Source organism: Erythrolamprus reginae, chromosome Z (assembly GCF_031021105.1).
Source record: "Erythrolamprus reginae isolate rEryReg1 chromosome Z, rEryReg1.hap1, whole genome shotgun sequence".
NCBI lineage: Eukaryota > Metazoa > Chordata > Lepidosauria > Squamata > Dipsadidae > Erythrolamprus > Erythrolamprus reginae.
The window spans coordinates 124011539-124034276 of NC_091963.1; the positions used below are offsets into that span (position 1 = coordinate 124011539).

General features: G+C 42.8%; 1 protein-coding gene across 9 annotated transcripts in view; it reads right to left on the reverse strand.

Annotated features, from left to right (window-relative positions):
- LOC139154640 (serine-rich adhesin for platelets-like) overlaps window positions 1–22738 on the reverse strand; it is a 61304-nt gene that overhangs the window by 12171 nt on the left and 26395 nt on the right. For 2 of the 9 annotated variants that reach the window (XM_070729485.1, XM_070729484.1), the window contains 6 exons: window positions 21675–21908; window positions 18494–18727; window positions 16219–16248; window positions 11034–11141; window positions 10413–10646; window positions 743–1303 (listed from right to left, as the gene is read on the reverse strand). In XM_070729485.1, the coding sequence (XP_070585586.1) occupies window positions 743–1303; window positions 10413–10646; window positions 11034–11141; window positions 16219–16248; window positions 18494–18727; window positions 21675–21908 (1401 nt within the window). The remainder of the gene's footprint in view (window positions 1–742; window positions 1304–10412; window positions 10647–11033; window positions 11142–16218; window positions 16249–18493; window positions 18728–21674; window positions 21909–22738) is intronic. The other 7 variants (XM_070729486.1, XM_070729487.1, XM_070729492.1 and 4 more) reach the window with 5 other exon arrangements.

Sequence of the window (22738 nt, forward strand, 5' to 3'; positions counted from 1 at the left end):
GTGGTGCAGGCTAGTGAAACAACATGGAGCCAAAAAGAAGGTGTGGGGCTAGGGCTTTCAATGGTCTGGGAACTGCTACGATAATTAGCAAGCTCAGGGGCATCAGAAGCTCAGGAAGAATCACCAACCTGCCAGATAAACATGGCTTGTGATCAGCACTGGGAGAATCAGCCTTAGTTCGATGTTTGAGTGGTTTGCCACATTAACGCTACAACTTCCTTGAAGCAATGAAGTGCTGGGGAGAAAGAAGAGGGAGCCTGCAGCAATGCCCTTTGGGTGAATGTCTTCTTGCTTGTTTCCTTTCGACCTGTAGATGGACCTTGAAGGTCTGAAGACATGAGAAAACAAGCACTCAGCCGAGCTGGGTAAGCAGTAGGAATAAAGTTTAAGAAGGAACAAAAATTTAGAAGGGAAGACCAATTTAGAAGGAAGCAATTATTCAGGATGGGAGTTTTATGCCACAAACTGTCCTCCTGAAGGACCAAGTGAGATCTGGGAATAATAGGAAAGATCCTAGCAATTAAGTTAATAGTCTGGCTCAGACCTCAAGCTGATTGGTCGACAACCCATCCTGAATGCTGATTCCACTGGATGAGGAAAGGGGTATCAGGTAGTTTGGTCATTTGGTTTGTGGAAAAGTGTGGAAGGAGAATCTTGGATAGTCAAGCTATGTTTGTTTCAAAAACACAATGCAGAAGAAATGTCATATTAGGAAACAAAGGAAATTCCATAACAGTCATACCTGGTTTTGTAGGTGGCACATCAGGGGATACAGGCAATAACAATGTCTGAACTCCATTACCCTTCATATAAACAATGTCCGGCATCTCGAGGAGACATTGTTTGGTAGAAGAAGCATTGCCCACTGGGAAATGTTGTTTAAAGGTAGCACTATAGGCAATTCGGAACTGAAATAGAGACATCCCCTTTGGATGCCTGGCCAGAATTCGGGCCACCTGTTGCTTCAGTTCATCTGGAACAGTTGAAGGTTGGAATGTGGTCACATGTGAACTGCTGGCTATCTGTTTGGTAACTGATTTTGCACTGAGTTGGCATGGGTTTGACTGCTGTGACTGAACAACATAAGAAAAGAGAGGGGAACTCTTAGTTTTGATTGATAAATTATTATTGGGCTCATGAAATGAAGGTAAGTTTGAGGACATGGTAGATGGACCAGACTGGTTGGTGTAAAGCAACTTGTTTACTTCAGGAGGGACAACAGAAATTGAGGCAGGTACTTTCTGAGAGTCACTTCCAGAGAGATCATTGATGGCAGAAACAGGTTTAGAGATGTCTTCTAAGTCTAGGAAATAAATAGTGCACCTTTATTACAGAGACAACAGAAGGAGGACATATAACATATTAGTACACCTATTATGTATTAATAATAGATTAGTACATCTATTATTTTATTTTCTAAGAGGAAGAACAAGAGACAAAGAGCCACTTTTCCAAAAAAAAAGCTATAGCAAGATAGCAGCAAGACAGGTTCTACAGAATCATTTATCCCTTAAGGCAGTGTTTTTCAACCAGTGTGCCGCGGCACACTAGTGTGCCGTAAGACGCGGGGAAATTAAACATGGGTCCCCAAACTACCATTCCTGCCAGGATATCCCTTTTGTGTTCATCAAAACAGGCCCAGGTTTCACACTAAGTGAGTATAAATACATTTAGAAACTATATTATTTAACTACAGTATATGTATAACATATACTGTGTTAGTGTTATTTTGCGTCATTTTGGTTGGTGGCGTGCCCCAAGATTTTGTAAATGTAAAAAATGTGCCGCAGCTCAAAAAAGTTTGAAAATCACTGCCTTAAGGGATAAACTGTAAAATTCAGCATGACAGTGCAGGTGGGTCCTTGAATTATACTAGTAATGGAGTCATTACCATGACTGCACTGCAAGTCATCATGGTCGTTAAGCAAGGTGCCCACATAATTTTCTTGCTTAATGTTTTCCAAGACCTCACGCATTTTGAGGCACCACATGCTCTGTTTTCTGACTCTCAGGGTCCCTGCAGATCTTCGGCTGCTTCCCACTCAGCCATCAAGGAAAAAGTCAGGTTGCAGATGCTACTGGTAAATGGGAATTTGCTGCAGCTTGCAGACCTTGGGCCTGCCCCCATGCCCACTGGGCTTGCAGGACTCAACCAATGCAAGGCTCAACTTTCATACAGAGCCACTGTGCAAGCAGGTGCTATTTTCACAATCCTTTGAAAGTCTCTGTTTTTTAAAGGAAGCTCTATTTTTAAGAAGGCTTGTTTTAAAGGACGGAGACTTCCTTGAAGCAGAACCTCATAAAAATGGAGGTTTCCAAAGGATTGTGAGAATAGCACCTTCTTGCAGAATGGTAGCTAGTCTATAGGAAAGTTGAGACTTGCATCTACTGAGTACCTTCCTCAAGCTGTAAAAAAGAAAAAAGTAATTTGGGTACTGCTGGGTTTTGTAGCTGACTAAAGAGCAGCTACAAAACCCAGAAAGCAAGATCAGGGCCTGCAGGGATTCATTTGGGGAAGGAAACCAGACCTAAGATCGCAAGGACTCTTAGGGGCAGAATGGATGCAGGAAATACATGAAGGGCAATGCAATGTCATCCCCATTAAGGGCAGATAACCATCAGTGACTATAGCTTTAAAACCAGATTGTAAGTACAGGTGAAACTCAAAAAATTAGAATATCATTTAAACGTTCATTTATTTCAGCAATATAACTTAAATGTAAACTTAATGTAACCCTGAAGCACAGTGGACAAAGACCAGCAGGTGACATCGCCCTCCAAATCAGCACAGACTGTGGAAATGTTACACTGGACCAGGGGCAGGCTACCAATTTCAGCCCTACCGGAACGCATTGGGAGCACACCCCAGTGTGTGAGCCTGTTCCAGGTGCGTGATTCAGCTTCTGTGCATGCGCAGAAGCAAAATGTTGCGCGGAAGCAAAAAAAAACCCTGGAAATTGGAGACAAGAGCTGCCGGTTGTGAGTGACTGGCAAAATAAAGAGCTGCACTGCCAGCCCCTGCCGCTCCGCCCCCCCAGCCCACTGCCATCTGGTCTAAGCGCTCCATTGCCGCTACCGGAACCGCATTCCGGGTAGTAGCCCATCACTGCAATGGACATCAAGCACATTGCAATGTGTGCCTCTCCATTTTTCCTCCATACTCTGGGTCCTTGGTTTCCAAATGACATGCAAAGGTTTCCACAATCTGTGTTGTCAACGCAGCAGCCTACCAGGAGAGTTTGGAGTGCTCCATGCTTCCATCCGCATACAAGCTTTATGGGGATGGTGACTTAAATTTTCCAGCAGGACTTGTCACCTGCCCACATTTCCCAAAGCACCAAATCCTTCTTCAATGACCATGAGATTACTGTCATTGATTGGCCAGCAAACTCGCCTGACTTGAACCCCTTTCTCATTGCCAAGAGAAAGATGAGAGACATGACATGGAACAATGCAGAAGAGTTGAAGGCCGCTATTGAGGCATCCTAGTCTTCCACAACACCTCAGATGTGCCACAGGCTAATAGCATCCATACCACAATGCATTGAGGTAGTAATTGCTACAAAAGGGACCCAAATGAAGTACTGAGTATATATGCATGCTTATACTTTTCAGAAGTCCAATATTGTTCTATGCACAATTATTTTTTTTATTGATTGCATGTAATATTCCCATTTTCTGAGATGTAGATTTGGGGTTTTCATGAGCTATACCCCATAGTCATCACAATTATGACAAATAATGGCTTGAACTACTGTATTTTGCCTTGCATGTTATAAATATCTCTCATATATTAAGTTTCACCTTTTAAGTTGCATTACTGAAATAAATGAACGTTTGCATGATAGTCTAATTTTTTGAGTTTCACCGGTATTTCTGAGTGGATCTGTTTTAATTTCAAACCATTACTAAGGGTTACCTGTAGAGATGTAAATCACCACTTTACTTCTCATGGTGGTAACACATTAAATAAAACCAAGGTAGAATTCATTACACAGGCAGGTTAAAATAAAAAATAGATTTGGTGCTTTTAACGATCAATCTAAACTTCAAAATTGTAGCCTCAAATTGTAGTTAGTGATTGCAAAATACGTAGGATCCACAAACCAAATTATTGAAAAAGTCAATTTAAAAAAAATCAAATGCCCACCCTCCTAAGAAAACTAAACAGATAACAAATAAACTGTTAAGTGGAAATAATCTGAACCAGAAGGAAAGGCTGAGGGAATTATGAATCCCGTCTCTTTAATTCAATTTTATTTTCCAACATCTCCAAGCATGATGGCTATAGCTACAATCCAACAATGCTTCAAGAGAACATAGGTCACCATTATTTCATTAAGGGCAGGCAACCTGGCATTTCATGGTTATTTGGGACTATGCAAGTAGTCTGCAATGTATAACCACACCTGGAGCCAGAATTTCCACTGTAAGCCACTGAAGTCAGGCCTGATTATATGACAATTGCCATAGCAGTTGTTAAGCAAGTCGCTGCAGTTATAAAACAAACCTCATGGTCACTAGCTTCCCAATGGTGTTTAATTTTTTTTTTTTTTTTGAAAACTGAAAAATGCAAATGGTGATCATGTTCCTGCAGGATTCTGCAACCCATAACAAATTCAAGCCAATTGCCAAGCGCTTGAACTGTAATCATGTCACTGAGGGAGTAGTACTATGGTCACAAGTATAAGTACAGCTCATAAACCAGAATTCCCTAGGCTGCTATAACTTCAAACAGCCATTAAAGAAATTGCTCTAAAACTAGGATTGCCTGTAACCTACACTACCACCCCTCCAGCTCCAATGCATAAAATCACCCCACAGAAGATCTCAAAATCAAGACCCATCTTTACAATGTAGGATATGAAAACAGCTCTGACTAAACTTTTAAAAAACCAACTCTGCTCTGGACAATATAGACCAGTGATGGCGAACCTATTTTCCTTCGGGTGCCGAAAGACTGTGTGTGCATGCTATCTTACATGCGTGAATTCCCACACCCAGAATTCAATGTCTGGAGAGGGCGAAAACAGTTTCCCCTGCCTCCCATAGGCCCTCTGAAGGCCAGAGACGGCCAATTTCCCAACTTCTGGTGGGCCCAGTAGGCTTGTTTTTCACCCTACCCAGGCTCCAAATGCTTTCCTGGAGCCAGAGAAGGGTAACCCCCCCCCCCCCCCCCAGGCGCTTTTGAAGCCAAAAATGTCCTCCCAGAGCCTCTGTGCAAGCAAAAAATCAGCTGGCCGGCACATGCATGAACATTGGAGCTGAGCTAGTGCAAAGGCTCGGGTGCCAATAGATATGGCTCCATGTGCCACCTGTAGCACCCAGGCCATAGGTTCACCATCACTGATATAGACCATAGTGAGATAAAGCAGCTTTGGATTTTAATTTCTCCACAATAAATTTAAATTTGAACAAGGAAACACATGTAAGCCATTAAAAGGGGCGGCATACAAATCTAATAAATTATTAATATTAATTATTATTATTATTAAAATGTTTTCATTTGGAGCCTCTTGAAAAATGTTCTATTTCATCATTGTTTGCCCTCTATTATTATTTTTTTGCCCTCTTTCTTTAAAGGTCAACAAATATTGTGCAAAAGTGTAACTAATCCTTTGCAATCCAATATCCACAAGAAAAAAAACCTGTTTTTCTAGCTCAGCAAATATGAAGACTACGTAACAGTGTATGCTTATTGTTAATGAGTGAACTACTCTCGCACTTTGACCAGAGACTTCTTAAACTAAGTTGAAAAACTTTCTCATTACAAAAGAAAGTTTTATAAATAGAATATATACAAATAAATGTTGAGTGTATGACCACTTCAAATATCAAATTATTGTTTACATTTGGCATAACATGGACCAGTGAGTAACTTGAGACCCAATACTGGATTTCAAGTCCAGGAAGGAAAGCTGAAGCCTATATTCCAACAATATCTCAAGGGGTTTTACCATTCCAGAAGCAGGATAAATGTGTATCAGCAATGGCAGAATTTGCTATCTTTATAACACATATGTATATATATGTTATAACACATTCCAACTTTTCATGGTGTCATACGAATTTTGTACACATTTTCCCCAACACTTCCTATATTTTCTCTACGACTTTCAGTCTTTCATTTCCTTAGGCAAGCACTGCATTCACTATACTATTCCCACCCACCACTACCCCCTGGAATTCTCCCTAACAAAAAACTACCCTAATTTAGCAAGCCTTTTCCAGATTTGTGTCTCTTTCCCCAATTCACACTTGCTAACAAGATTGATAAATGGCAAGCAATTCCCTTCAGGTATGACTTGTTGGTCACTGTAGCTATAAAATTTTAGTGATATAAAAAAACCTGTAATAGCTTTCCTTTATCACTGGATGGAGGGGGGGAGTGAAAAGAGGTTGGTTATTGGATTTTACAGATGGTCCTCAATTTACAACCACAATTTAACTCCTAAGCAATGTAGACAATAAATCAGTTGCTCATGTGCCCAAATTTTCACCACACTACTGAGAAAGTAGTGTGATGATTGAAATTTCAGGGATGAGTTGCAAATCACATTGAACTTTAAATTGTGATTAAAATAATGGTCATAAATTAAGAACCGCTTGCAATTTATTCCTTGCTTTATGTTTTTTAAACTCACTTTGGTACACATAAGATTACCTAATTATTCTATAACAACACAGTGAGCCAGCTTTGACTCAGAACAAGTGATTGGCCAATTTCCATACTTTAAGGAAGATTAAACTTAGCCCATCACATTTATTAAACCAAACCTTTGTTATTTTTGTTCAGTCCAAATCCAAATACAGTGGTACCTCAAGATACGAACCCCTCGTCTTACGAACAATTCGTGATACGAACCCGGGGTTCAGAAAAAATTTGCCTCTTCTTACGAACTTTTTTCAAGTTACGAACGCCAAACCCGAACTTCCGGGTTCGGCATTGGGAGGCTCCTGGGAAGCCCCCGGGCTGTTTTAAAAGGTGACCGCCGGGCTGGGGGGCTTCCCAGCAACCTCCCGAATCCCGAACTTTTGCCGAACTTCCAGGTTCGGGGTTCGGGGGGGTGCTGGGAAGCCCCCCAGCCCGGCGGTCACCTTTTAAAACAGCCGGGCGGCTTCTCAGGAGCCTCCCAACGCCGAACGCGGAAGTTCGGGTTTGGCGTTTGGCTTCCGGAGGCTCCTGGGAAGCCCCCCGGCTGTTTTAAAAGGTCACAGCCAGGCTGGGGCGCTTGCCAGCAGCCCCGACTCCCTGCCGCTCGCCCATGGCCGGCAGAAGATCGCTCTTGCCCGGCTTCCGCGCGAGGCATCAGGTCAGCATTCTGTGGGGCGGGCGGCGGGGAAGCCGGCGGCTGTGGCAGCTGCTGCAGGAGGCTTTCCCCCTCCTCGTCCGCCGCCCGCCCTCCCAGAATGCTGACCTGATGCCTCGCGGGGAAGCCGGGCAAGAGCGATCTTCTGCCGGCCATGGGCGAGCTACAATAAGCTTCCACGCCCTCGCCCGTGCCTGGCGGGAGGTGAAGAGTGCTTTGCCCAGTGCAAAGTTGACAGCAAGCAGCTCCGCAGTCCCCAAAGGAGGCTTAACCCCGCCCCTCTGTCCCACCCCTCGCCCGTATCCGGCATAACTTCCTCCTGCCTATCCCCGCTCTTCTGCCGGCCACGGGCGAGGGGTGGGACAGAGGGGTGGGGTTAAGCCTCCTTTCGGGACTGCGGAGCTGCTTGCTGTCAACTTTGCACTGGGCAAAGCACTCTTCAGCTCCCGCCAGGCACGGGCGAAAGGCGAGGAAGCCTATTGTAGCAGCTGCCACAGCGGAGACATTTGGGGTTTTGGCTGGGGGGGGGAGGGGAAGGCAGGAGGTCCGGCCCTTCATTTGCCCTCCCAGCAAAAGACAAAGCCGCACAGCTCCGCATCGCCGAAGGAGGCTTAACCCCACCCCTCTGTCCCACCCCTCGGCCGTGGCCGGCAGAAGAGCGGGGATAGGCAGGAGGAAGTTATGCCGGATACGGCCGAGGGGTGGGACAGAGTGGTGGGGTTAAGCCTCCTTCGGCGATGCGGAGCTGCGCGGCTTTGCCTTTTGCTGGGAGGGCAAATGAAGGGCCGGACCTCCTGCCTTCCCCTCCCTCCCCAGCCAAAACCCCAAATGTCTCCGCTGTGGCAGCTGCAACAATAGGCTTCCTCGCCTTTCGCCTGTTTCAGCTTTCCATCCATCCACGTCACTTCGTCGCTAAATCGTATGGCAGCAAACAATCTTTGGGGTTTTCGCTGGGGGGAGAAGTAGGACCTTCCTAACTTCCTCCCCCCCCCCCCAGCGAAAACCCCAAAGATTGTTTGCTGCCACACGATTTAGCGGCGAAGTGACGTGAAGGGATGGAAAGCTGAAACCGGGCTGTTTCAGCTTTCCATCCATCCACGTCACTTTGCTGCTAAATCGTATGGCAGCAAACAATCTTTGGGGTTTTCGCTGGGGGGAGAAGTAGGACCTTCCTAACTTCCTCCCCCCCCCCAGCGAAAACCCCAAAGATTGTTTGCTGCCACACGATTTAGCGGCGAAGTGACGTGAAGGGATGGAAAGCTGAAACCGGGCTGTTTCAGCTTTCCATCCATCCACGTCACTTTGCTGCTAAATCGTATGGCAGCAAACAATCTTTGGGGTTTTCGCTGGGGGGAGAAGTAGGACCTTCCTAACTTCCTCCCCCCCCCCAGCGAAAACCCCAAAGATTGTTTGCTGCCACACGATTTAGCGGCGAAGTGACGTGAAGGGATGGAAAGCTGAAACCGGGCTGTTTCAGCTTTCCATCCATCCACGTCACTTTGCTGCTAAATCGTATGGCAGCAAACAATCTTTGGGGTTTTCGCTGGGGGGAGAAGTAGGACCTTCCTAACTTCCTCCCCCCCCCCAGCGAAAACCCCAAAGATTGTTTGCTGCCACACGATTTAGCGGCGAAGTGACGTGAAGGGATGGAAAGCTGAAACCGGGCTGTTTCAGCTTTCCATCCATCCACGTCACTTTGCTGCTAAATCGTATGGCAGCAAACAATCTTTGGGGTTTTCGCTGGGGGGAGAAGTAGGAACTTCCTAACTTCCTCCCCCCCCCAGCGAAAACCCCAAAGATTGTTTGCTGCCACACGATTTAGCGGCGAAGTGACGTGAAGGGATGGAAAGCTGAAACCGGGCTGTTTCAGCTTTCCATCCATCCACGTCACTTTGCTGCTAAATCGTATGGCAGCAAACAATCTTTGGGGTTTTCGCTGGGGGGAGAGGTAGGACCTTCCTAACTTCCTCCCCCCCCAGCGAAAACCCCAAAGATTGTTTGCTGCCATACGATTTAGCAGCAAAGTGACGTGGATGGATGGAAAGCTGAAACAGCCCGGTTTCAGCTTTCCATCCCTTCACGTCACTTCGCCGCTAAATCGTGTGGCAGCAAACAATCTTTGGGGTTTTCGCTGGGGGGGGAGGAAGTTAGGAAGGTCCTACTGTCTCCTCCCCCAGCCAAAAACACAAAGCCAGGCAGCCTCCAGCCGCCAAAGGAGCCTCCTGATTCTCCCCGCGGAAGGCTCCATTCTGTTCCCTGCCAGCCCGATTGAGGGGCCGGCGGGAGGAAAGCGAATGCCTCTCTTCGTTGCACTGCCTGGCTGGCAGCGGAAGATGTAAACGAGCCCACGGGGCCGGTCTCCGTGGCCGGCAGGGAACAGAATGGAACCAGCCCAGAAGCAATAGACGCAGGATCGGGCCGGCAGCAGGCGCAGGGCGAGGCAGCAGGTCTGCATCCTGGGCAGGCGGGCGGGCGGCGGGCGAGGAGGCGCGGCCGAGCGGCGACAGCGGCGGTTCTCCTCACTTCGGAGAGCTTCCTGGGCATGAAAACGCGCGAATCCAACAAGAACGAAAGCCAGGAAGCTCTCCCTGGCGGAGACCGCCGGCCCCTCAATCGGGCCGCCGTGACGGGGACCACTGGCCTGCCTAGCGGGCTGGGAGGGAGGTGGAATACGGGAGGAGGAGGAAGAGGAGGAGGAGGGAGGAAGGAGAGAGAGAGAGAGGGAAGCCGCCCGGCTGTTTTTAAAGGTGACAGCCGGGCGGCAGCGTTTTTTTGCGGTTGTTTTTTTTTTGTTGCACGGATTAATTGACTTTACATTGTTTCCTATGGGAAACAATGTTTCGTCTTACGAACCTTTCGTGTTACGAACCTTTCCCTGGAACCAATTAAGTTCGTATCTTGAGGTTCCACTGTACTCTATATCAGGGATCTCCAAACTTGGCAACTTTAAGATTTGTGGACTTCCACAAATTGAATCCATAAGTCTTAAAGTTGCCAAGTTTGAAGACCTCTGCTCTATATGTACCTGCAAGACTTACTCGCCACATTATAGATGACAATACGATCACCAGAAGTGATGGATCTATCCAAGGGAGGCATTACCTGACTGAGGTTTAATGACAACAGTATTAAGCCTGTTAGCTTGGTAGTTCAATATCAGTTGAGGCATTTTTTGCTCCAAAAATTCCAATGTGTCTTTGTAGCCCTGGACAATGCTGAACTTCTCAAGACTAATTCCTTCATCTGTCACCAAGAAATCTTGCAATTTCCAAATTCTCAGGCCCTTCTTATAATTGCTTAAGAGGGCAGTGACCAAAGCCATGACATCACTCAGTACTGTTGAAAAAGAGTGAAAATATATAGGCAGGCATTAAGTTCAGAAAAACCATGGAGGACAACTAATACTGTACATCAAACTAATACATGAATACAATACCATATGTTCACACCTAAAATTACTTATGAATAGTGTCTTAATCAATGACTATATGCATGTGTTTTGTTTGTGCTTAACTTGGTAACATTGATTCAACTAAAAAAGCCACAAAATATTTTCTGAAAAAGTGCAAAACAAGGTCTTATAGTCAAGAATGCCAAAGCAAGCTAGATTCAAATCAATAATCCTGTTAAAACCAATTTAAGGGTCTGTTTGCACAGAAAAACTGATATTTCTAAGCCTGGTTCCCATTATTCTTAAAATTTCAGAATCCGACAGAAACTTACCAAGCCTCTTTTCAGAATCATCTTGGTTTGAATTGTTTGATGTGCTGGTGGAATCTGAGTCGGAAGAGGAAGAATAGCTGGATTGATATGAAGAGCAGTTGAAGGTAGCTGGAATAATAGAAATATAGAGGGGAAATGTGAGAACATTCAGAAGTCAGAGTAACAAATCTGGCAAAAAGGAAAAAAAAAACCCCTCTAACTGCAGATTCTCAACTACACTGGAAAACCAGTCAATTATGCTTCTTAATAGGGACACAGTCACAGAATGTGGATTATCAGTTTATTTTTTTTTTCAGGGAGATTTAGCTATACCTCAGGTTCATCATAATATGAAGGAAGATTTCAAAAGTGGTTGTCTTTGACTTCTCCCTAGAACTGAGTGAATGACTGATCCAGCTAGTTTTCAACTGTCCCAGCTGGCTTTCTCTACAAGAGCCTGAATTTGGGATTATCCATTCCTAGCCTAGCATCTTCATCCACCACACTGAATTAGCTTATTCCTCTACACATCATTCTAATATTAAGGCATTCCTCTAATAAATTACAAGAGATTCAAGTAGATTTGATTTTGTTTTGAGTATTGAATGCTATGCCTCACAAATATTATTAGGTCAATAGCCTCTTCAGTAGAGGGACCCTATCTTCAGAATAACATCTTGGTTCCCTTACTTCTATATTTCAGAAACCGAGTGTATTGATGCTATAAGCTTTACTTATGCCTCCTCTCCTAACATTAGCTGGATTTGCTTAATATATCTTTTTAATATATTTGTGAGTGACATAGGGGAAGGTTTGGTAGGCAAGGTTTGCCTATTTGCCGATGACTCTAAAGTGTGCAATAGGGTTGATATTCCTGGAGGCGTCTGTAATATGGCAAATGATTTAGCTTTATTAGATAAATGGTCGAAGCAATGAAAACTGCAGTTTAATGTTTCCAAATGTAAAATAATGCACTTGGGGAAAAGGAATCTTCAGTCTAAGTATTGTATTGGCAGTTCTGTGTTAGCAAAAACTTCAGAAGAGAAGGATTTAGCGGTAGTGATTTCTGACAGTCTCAAAATGGGTGAACAGTGCGGTCAGGCAGTAGGGAAAGCAAGTAGAATGCTTGGCTGCATAGCTAGAGGTATAACAAGCAGGAAGAGGGAGATTATGATTCCGCTGTATAGAGCACTGGTGAGACCATATTTGGAATACTGTATTCAGTTCTGGAGACCTCACCTACAAAAAGATATTGATAAAATTGAAGGGGTCCAAAGATGAGCTATAAAAATGGTGGAAGGTCTTAAATATAAAACTTATCAGGAAAGACTTAATGAACTCAATCTGTATAGTCTGGAGGACAGAAGGGAAAGAGGAGGAGGGATATGATCGAAACATTTAAATATGTTAGAGGGTTAAATAAGGTTCAGGAGAGGTGTTTTTAATAGGAAAGTAAACACAAGAACAAGGGGGCACAATCTGAGGTTAGTTGGGGGAAAGATCAGAAGTAACATGAGAAAATATTATTTTACTGAAAGAATAGTAGATCCTTCGACCAAACTTCCAGCAGACGTGGTTGGTAAATCCACGGTACCTGAATTTAAACATGCCTGGGATAAACATATATCCATCCTAAGATAAAATACAGGAAATAGCATAAGGGCAGACTAGATGGAGCAGAGGTCTTTTTTTGCCGCCAATCTTCTATGCTTCTATATCTCATTACAGTACTGCATTTTCCATTGTGACATAATGGTGAGTACACCTGAACTTAAAAGTGCTTGTAGTAGCTCTATGAAGCTGTACTTTACAGCTGACTTCAGTAAATATTTTATGTATTTTATGTTCTAACTCTTATTGTTTGCAATTTGTTTAAACACAAAAAAGAAAAAACCTTCAGTATGCTCATGATATCCAACTATATATTTGGTTCTATCAACAGATTTGGGGACCTGGGAAAGATATACAGCTTATCAAATGAGTAGTCTGATTGTAGTTGCAAGATTGATGTGGGTTATGGATTTTTGAATTGGGATTTTATCCTTGTGGGATATATTATTTTTCTTAATAAATAATTACTACCATATTTTCCCCCAAATAAGACCGGCTCTTATTTTCTATCGGCCTCCAAAATAAGTGCTTATTTTCGGGGAGGTCTTTTTTTTTTTTTTTTTTTTTTGAGGTGCAGGAGGCAGAAAGCCCACTGCTCCACCATCCCACCACCTGCCTGCCTGTGGCCACATTGATCCAAATTCTCTTGGGCCCTGGCCTCCGCCTGCACTACTTGCTGGCCTTGGCTATGGCTATGCTGCTATGGCCTCATGGGGGCTCTTCACCCTCCTGGCAGCACTGCTTTTGCCTATCCTGCTGGGCTGCTCCTGCCTCGTACAAGACGAGTTGTCCCAGATCTATGATCTCTGGAGTGCCCTCCAGCTGCTGGTGAAACTGTGCCCCCCTTAATGCCTCACAGCCAGCACGAGAGCTAGTGCCCACGAGGGCCAGGACCTGAAGACCACTGGGCTCATCTCATAGCCTGGAGCCTGCAGCACCAAATAGATTTGCAGGCAGAGGCTCAGCAGCCTGAATACAGCAGCAGGTGAAGCGGCTTGGCTCCACCAGTGGCCACTGGGAAAGGGCCTAGCAGGTGGGCAGTGGTGGGAGGGCACTACACAGGTAATAAATCTCAGCCAATTGATCCCGCACCAAGCAGAAACAGCCCAGCAGGGTGGCTGAAAGCAGCGCTGCCGGGAGAGTGAAGAGCACCCGTGATGCCAGCAGCAGCATAGGGAGCTGCTAATGCCAGTTGCTGCAAGCAAGTGGCAAGCGCATCAAAAGAAAAAAGTAGGACTTGGCTCTTTCCCAAAATGTGTTTCCAGCAGCTGCTGGACATGGAGTGAATGGCCTCATGCCGCTACCTTCTGGTAAAAAAACAAACAAAAAACCCCCCGTAGTTCAGACCATCCAACTTCTCATTAAAAAGAAAAACACTTATGAACTTGGAAGGTCTCGACTTTTTTTTTTTTTTTAACCATAGTCTCACACACTTTTTGCCCTGCATGCGCATCAGAGAACAGGGCTGGAAAGTAGGTTAGTGAAGGGACGTGGCTGCCTTGGAAATAATGGAGTATGTGTGTGGTACCTGTGTGTAGAGTGTGTGTGTGTGTGAGAGAGAGAGAGAGAGAGAGAGAGAGGGAGAGAGAGAGAGAGGGGGAGAGAGAGAGAGAGGGAGGGAGGGAGAGAGAGAGAGAGAGAGAGAGAGAGAGATATCCTCTCTCTCTTCTCTCCCCCACCAGCGGGAGTGGCAATGTTTCACTGCCTGATCAGCAGGAAGCTTCTCACCAACCCTGCTTGCTGGCCCAGCTGCTGCTGGGACACTTTTTGGCTGTGGCAGGCCAAATGGTACTGGCGTTGTGGGTGGAGCCGTGCTGCCTGTGCCACCTACCGACTGCCATCATTGAGCTGGTGAGCACCAGCCTGCCTACCTACTTGGTGCAGCAGGCTCTGGTTTACAGCAGCACTGAATCCAGTAATCTTTGGGCCTTGGCAGGCACTACAACTCTTATTCCAGCTGTGCATGGGAAGGCGGCAGGTGAGGTGGTGTGGCTCCACCAGTGGCTGCTCATGAAGGGCCCTGGCAGGCAGGCAAGCTCAGATTTTCAGAGAGCCGATGTGGTTGTAGAGCTGCTACAGATGAGGTAGGCACCAAAGGCAACTAAGGGCAGTCCCACACCTGTGTTGCAGAGACGGTAAGAGAGCTGCAATGCCTGGCATGCAGGCTAGTGTGCAGCTTCTGATTGTTAATGAGCGAACAATCACTATTGCACTTTGACCAGAGACCTTATTAATAAGTTATATTAAAAAACAATCCTGTTACAAACCTTAAGTAATGCTATAGTGTATGTTCACTCAAGGTATCAAACTATTAAATTTTACAGCAGCATAACAAATACGATACATTATTGTATTTAAAGTCACAGTAAGTGATGATTGGAAGAAGATACTCCAACAATATCTCAAAAAGCCGCAATGTCCCTATTCCAGGGACAGGATACCAAATGCCCTCAAGGTCTGTTATGATTCTTTGAGTACTTTTGATCCCTGACTGACTATATGGAAAAGCCCATGCTGTCGCTTGGCAACATTTCAAAAGGGGCTTGCCAAAATTTGGTTTCTAGGACTGAAGTGTCCTCACATAGCAGGTGGTAAAGAACCAGAGTCCTACTTTTGGGCTTTTAATGGCTACACTAAATTTATTTATTTATTTATTTGATTTGTATGCCGCCCCTCTCCTTCTCCTAGAATTAATATTTCATTATGATCTCAGGAAAAAGTAATATTATCCTGCAGACTTCAGGCAAATTCTCAAACTACAGTAATATGATTTTGTAAATTTACTTGAAAAATTGATTGAATTTGGCTATCAATACTATTTCCAAAAGGATTAATTAGGGATAAATATGCAGGGCCCTATCTCTCTTTATTTGGCTATATTATAAGAAAAAATACTTGAAACCCTTATATGCAAAGCGCCAAGTGCAATATTGTCTTTCTTCATGAAAGTAATTATTTCAATACATTTGATTATTAAAAATCATACACTAACTTTCTTAGGAAATAAAAAATTGGACGCAGTTACACTCAGTATTTTATGAGCTGCATAAACAACAAAACCAATAAATTACACTGGGAATGATCAAGACCATGATAAGTTGGAAGAGAACAGAGAAGCATCTCATCAGTTTGCCCTACTTCATGGATCACTTTTCAGAGGACATAATTGCTAAGGCAGAATTTTGTCACTTTCATGGCAGGTTCTCAAAATTCCAAGCTGGTTCAAAAAAGGTTCCTTCCACCTGGCTTAACATAGTTCTTGCTGAAAACTATTTCTACCCTTCCTTACAGTGTCTAGCGAATCAGATTTAAGTTTACCTGATGCAGAGTTTAGTGGATCAGCTGTTCCTATTGTTTTCAAAAAAGAAATTAGCACATCGTAACAAAGAAAGGAAAAAGATAACATCATAATGCATTGGGAGAGGAGAAATTGAATCAATCAGAGTGTGATCTTTATTATTGCAAAAATCTCAAATATTAATTAAAAAAAACAATATAGAGAATAAATATGCTAACAATTACAGACTAGTACAGGTCTTGCTGAAAACTATCTCTACCTTACGTATAGTACAAAGGAAGCAGTTTAAAGTTTTACCTTGAGCAGAGTTTAGTGACTTATCTGTTCCTGTGAATTCCAGAAGAGGAAAGTTAAGATCGGAATGTATTGGAGGACAAATTTAAGCAATCAAATACCGACTTTTATTGTTATATAGATCTAAAAACTTGTCTTTTTTAAAAGAGCAATACAAAAAATAAACATGCTAACAATTACAGGCCAACTCTAATTAGCAGATTGGAATCCAAGAATGCAGTCACACAGTAGATAGCTGTTAAAAAAGTACAACTATGCACTAGTGGCAATCTTTTCCAAAACTTATTTACATCCAGTGCAGAAATGTAACAAAACAAGGGGATGGAAATAAAGGGGAAGTTTGGCAGATAGGATGAGAGGGATAATGTTGGGCCATTTACTCATTTCAACAACAGAAACCTCACTCCGTCTTCATAATCTGAGTAAGATGGAAGACCACTTTCTCCATCCTTCTCAGTTTCTCCAGTTAATTTGTACCACCAATGGCAGAATTTCCAATCATTAAAGCAGTAAAGGTTTCCCCAGACCAGTCATGTCCAACTGTAAAGAAGATGCTTATCTCTGTTTCTTAGCTGAGGGAGCCCGGATTTATACAAAGATACTTCCATAGTCATGTGGCCAGCATAGCAATACACCGGGGTGCACAATACAGTTACCTTCCCACCTATGTGGTATCTATCTCATTTGTGGTATCTATCTAGCTCGCATCTGCCTGATTTCAAAGTGATAGGTTGGCAGGATCTGGAGTAAATAACTGGAGCTCATCCAGTCAAGTGGCACTCAGGTCTTAAACCCAGGGTGGTCAACTTTCTAGCTATAAGCTCAGCATCTTTAATGGCTATGCCATCACACCCCATTTTCCAATTGTTATGGGAATTTAATGACATAAAAACATAGAAGATTGACGGCAAAAAAAGACCTTGTAGTCCATCTAGTCTGCCCTTATACTATTTCCTGTATTTTATTTTAGGATGGATATGTAACTTTATCCCAGGCATGTTTAAATTCAGTTACTGTGGATTTACCAACCACGTCTGCTGGAGGTTTGTTTCAGTAAAATAATATTTTCTCATGTTGCTTCTGATCTTTCCCCCAACTAACCTCAGATTGTCCTCCCTTGTTCTTGTCTTTACTTTCCTATAAAAACACTTCTCTCACAAACCTTATTTAACCCTTTACCATAATTAAATGTTTCGATCACGTTCCCCTAAACATGTGAATCCGAATGTTCAGAAAATTCATACTTTCCCAACACTTTATTTTTCTATTCATAAAAGTCTTCCATTTTCTAATGAGACATTACGGCCCTACTTTTCTCCTATAAAATTCTCCTTAATAAAAGTTAATGTCAAATTATGGACATTTTCCAAATTTGTGCAACTTTCCCCAAAGCACACTTGCTAACAAGATTGAAAATTGGCAGGTGATTCTCTTCGGGGATGACTTGTCAATCACCATAGCTACAACATTTTGATGGGATAGCAAACTGTGATAGCTTTATTTCGCTACTGGATGGAGAGGGAAAAATGTGAGAAGCAAAGAGGTTATTGATTGGATTTTACAAATAATCCTCAATTTATGACCACAAGCAGAATCAGAATTCAGTCATAAAGTGATATGCTTGTTAAATGAGAGACATTATATGAGCAGACCCAGATTCTTAAGCGAATCATGGCAGATGCTAAAACAAACGATGATAATACTGATTCAGATGGTCGTTAAGCACATCCACAGCTTTCTTCATTGCTTTGCTTGTCAGAAGCCAGCAGGGAAGTTTGCAAATCATGATTATGTGACTGCAGGATGCAGTGGCTACAACCATCACAAATGCAAGGCAGTTGTGCCTAAATTATGGTCACACAACCAAGGAGTATTATGATGGTTGTAACTTCAAGGAGGAGTTGTAAGTCACTTTTTTTTTAAAGGATTGAACTTTAAATTGTGATTAAAGAATGGTCGAAAAATTAAGAACCACTTTATAGTTTTATGCCTTGTTTTTTTTAGTTTTACAACTGATACATATAATGTTACTTATTTGCTCCATAACACTTAAAAGTAACTTGGTGTGAGAGAAAGTGACTGGACAGTTTTCCTACTTAAAGGAAGATTACAGCTTAGAGTGTAGCCAAACATCTTTAGTTAGTAGACCAATTTTGTTTTCCTTTTTGTAGCCCATTCTAAATCCAAATACTCTAGACAACCCCCTCTCTCACACACAAATTATTGATACCAATAACCATCACTTAGGAATGATAGATCTATTTAGGCTAGACATTACCTGAGTGAGGTTGAATGACAACACTATTAAGCCTGTCCTTTCTATAGTGCAAAACAAATTGAGGCATCTTTTGCTCCAAAAATTCCACTGTGTCTTTGTAACCCAAGGCAATGCTGAACTTCTCCAGATCTATCCTATCTTTTGCCAGCAACATATCTTCCAATATGTAAACTCTTAGGCCCAAAGTATAACTGCTTAAGAAGGCAGAGAGTGTTGCCGTGACTTTGCTTAGCACTGTTGGAAAGGAGAAAAAATGAAGCTCAGAAAAACCATGAAAGCAACTTGATAAATCCAGCAATTCAAGACTACCGTAACATGATGTGTGAGCTAGTTCATCAGGCATCTTTGAGGACAATGGTTAAAACAGCCCTTATAAACCTGGGTAGAATTGCACAGTTATCCTATTGGTATATTCATGTACAAAAAAGCACATCCAAACTATATAGAAAAAGTGTGATCAGCAATACTGCATCACTGATGTAGGTACAGGGAAAAAAAATTTTTCTCAATGGAACAGTTTTAAAATAACATTAGGCACATTCATGAAGGGTCACCTATAAAGAGCTACACATCAAAATGGCAATATGTAGGCTCTGGATTGGGACAGAACTGCTACGGTACAGCAGATGTCTATGGTATGGAATACTCACATCAAATGTAGGAAACAAAGTGAACAATGGCTGAGGGTGGTAACAGCTTTTGATTGGGTTGAAGATAGTGATATGGCTGAGGATGGTAAAGGCTGTTGACATGATCCAGTAAAATTCAAATTGATGCCTTCTAAATACCTTTTGGGACGTCCAACTCTAGAAAACTCTCTGAAATATGCTAGCAAAGAATTCTGAAATTCTAATTCCAATATACCTTAGGATAATATACAAACTTTCTTTTAACTAAACAAAGGAATAAACACATGACTGGAGTGAGAATAAACAGAGGGAGTAATAATTATAGATGCAGAAAAAGGGCTGACTTCTGGTTCATTGTAACTACAGTGGTACCTCTACCTAAGAACGCCTCTACTTAAGAAGTTTTCTAGATAAGAACCGGGTGTTCAAGATTTTTTGCCTTTTCTTAAGAACTATTTTCTGCTTAAGAACCCAAGCCTGGAAAAATTTCCCAGGAAATTTGAGAGCGGCACAAAGGCCTGGACAATTTCCTGCCATTCCCCCTTTAATCCTGGGCATCTCGGGCTTTTCTGGGCTGCCAGAGGAGCCTGTTGTTGGCGCTTAAGTAGGCTTTGGCAGCCCAGAGCGAACAAAGCATTTTCCTTTCTATGGGCACTTGGAGAGGGAATAAACCACTTCGCTGTTCTAATTCCCTCGCACTGCCTCCCACACACACAGCACAAGGTTGCCTTCTGGAGCATCTGGGCGTGGAAAGGCAAAAAGGGGCACTTCGCCCCGGCCAAATCAACTTGGTTTCAGGCAAACTGAGGAGTCACCACAGTGAAGGAAAGGCGCCGGCAGAAAGTGAGTGAGCGAGAGAAGATGGGAGCCTTTCAGCATGGAAAGGAAGAGGAAGCAAGCAGCAGCAGCTGCAGCCTTTCAGTCAAAGGAGCGGGAGATTTCAACTCTAGCCCGCCTGGGTTTCTCTCTCTGACGCAGTGTATGGGACGCAGCCTTGCCCCGGGTGTATGGGAGGCACGTGCTCCTCCTCGCCACCTCTTTTTTTAAAAAAGCCTTAAAGTTTTGGATGTTTTTGATTCCCTCACCTCACCTTCTTCCTTTGGTAGTGACTGTCCTCCTCCTCTACTTCCTCCTCCTCCTCCCACCCAAATTCCGAGCTTTTATTTCTTTCCTAATGGGTTTGCAAACATTATTTGCTTTTACATTGATTCCTATGGGAAAAATTGCTTCTACTTACAAACTTTTCTACTTAAGAACCTGGTCATAGAACAAATTAAGTTCTTAAGTAGAGGTACAACTGTATTGTATTTTGATGTAATAGAAAATGGTGAGAAATTTCTTTTGCCCTCTGATGGAGAAGAAAGAAAATGAGAAGGAGGGAACTTATTATTTATTGGATTTTCCAAATAGGCCTTAACTTGTTTAGTAAGTGAATCATTATATAACCAGACCCAATTTTTACCACGGTGATTAAGGGAATGATGGCAGTTGTTAAGTGAATCAGATGGTTGTTAAGAACATCCAGCTTCCTTCATTGACTGCTTGTCAGAAGCCAATGAAAGATGCAAATCAGGACCATGTGCTGCAACCATCACAAATACAAGACAGTTGACAGATGTCTAAATTGAAGACTGACTGCAGATTTATTCCTTGCTTTTATGTTTTTAAAACTCACATTGGCACACATAAGATTACTAAATTATTCCATAGTTTGGACTCAGAGAAAGTGACTGGCTAATTTCCATACCTGAAAGACGATTAGTCCAGCAAACTTACTAGACAAACTTTTTTTTCCTTTTTGTAGTCCACTCCAAATACAAATACAGTGGTACCTCTACTTAAGAACTTAATTCGTTCCGTGACCAGTTTCTTAAGTAGAAATGTTCTTAAGTAGAAGCAATTTTTCCCATAGGAAGGTGAGGTGAGGGGAATCAAAAAAATCCAAAACTTTAAGGCTTAAAAAAAAAAAGAGGGACTCTGGGGCAGCAAGGAGCATGTGCCTCCAATACAACGCGCACGAGGCTGCCTCCCATACACTGGCTGCAGCTGTTGCTACCTGCTGCCTCTTCCTTCCCATGCTGAAGGGCTCCCCTCTCCTCTCGCTCGCTTTATAGCCAAAGCCTTTCCTTCACTGTGGTGACTCCTCAGCTGCCCAGAGTGGAGGGAGCTGGTCTTTTCTCTGGTCAGTGGCAAAGGTTTATACCCTGTCCAAGCGCCCAGAGAAAGGAAAATGCTTTGTTTGCTCTGGACTGCCAAAGCCCAGATGGCTGGATTAAAAGGGGAATGGCAGGAAACTGGACGGGCCTTCGTACCGCTCTCAAATTTCCTGGGAAATTTTTCCCCACTCGGGTTCTTAAGTAGAAAATGATTCTTAAGTAGATGCAAAAAAATCTTGAACATCTGGTTCTTATCTAGAAAAGTTCTTAAGTAGAGGCAATTTTAAGTAGAGGTACCACTGTACTCTATATGTACCTGCAAAATTCAATCCCCCACATTATGGATACCAATAACCATTTCCTAGGAGTGATGGATCTATTTAGGCTAAACATTACCTGAATGAGGTTCAATAACAATAGTATTAACCCTGTTAGCTTGGTAGGTTAATAGCATTTGAGGCATTTTTTCCTCCAAAAATTCCACTGTGTCTTTGTAGCCCTGGGAAATGCTGAACTTCTCAAGATCAATCCCTTCATCTGTCAGCAAGAAATCTTGCAATTTCTTAACTCTCAGGCCATTCACATACTTCCTTAAGAGGGCAGTGAGCAATACCGTGACTTCGCTCAGTACTGTTGGGGAAGGAAAATGTGTACACAGACATAGATCTCAGAAAAGCTACTATGGAGAACAAACTAATACATCAAGCCAACCAAAAATACCTCAATGACTATATTTACATATAACAAAAATAGTTATGAATCCTATCTTATTCAATAATTATATGCATGTGTTTGCTTGTGCTGAACTTAACACTGATTCAATCAAACAGGCCACTTTTCTGAAAAGTGCAGAACAAGGTATTATGGTCAAGAATACCAAAGCAAATTAAATCAACAACCCTGTTAAAATCAACTTATCAGGCCTGTCATTAGATAAGCTATAGTGTGATTTGCTTGGTTTTAGCTCATCATAAGGGATAATATGGTGTGTGAACTAATTCATCAGGCATGTTTGAAGACCATAGTTAAAACATCCTATGTAAGGACATATACATCTTTCAAGCTCACTGCTTGAAAGGGAATGAATGTCATTTTTAATCTCTATCTATACAAAGGGAGAATTAAAGAAAAGCAATATCAGTTATGTATTCAGAACATGTATTCTGTGGTATGTGATCTAGAGACCACTTTTAGCACCATTTTGTACCTGGACAGTAAGGAAAAAGGCAAATTCTTTTACAAATATTAATGATGTATAAATGTTCTAATCTTTCTCCCCCATCCTGAGACATTCAAAAGCTATTTTTAATATGTATATCAATCCTTTAATTTTACAGGTTTACCAGCTTCTTGAGAAGAATACTCTAATTTCTAAGCTCACTTTTAATCTATTTATTTCCATACTGGTATCCTCCAATAAGGTTCAATCTCTTTCATAGTTCCCTCATCATGCATTATCA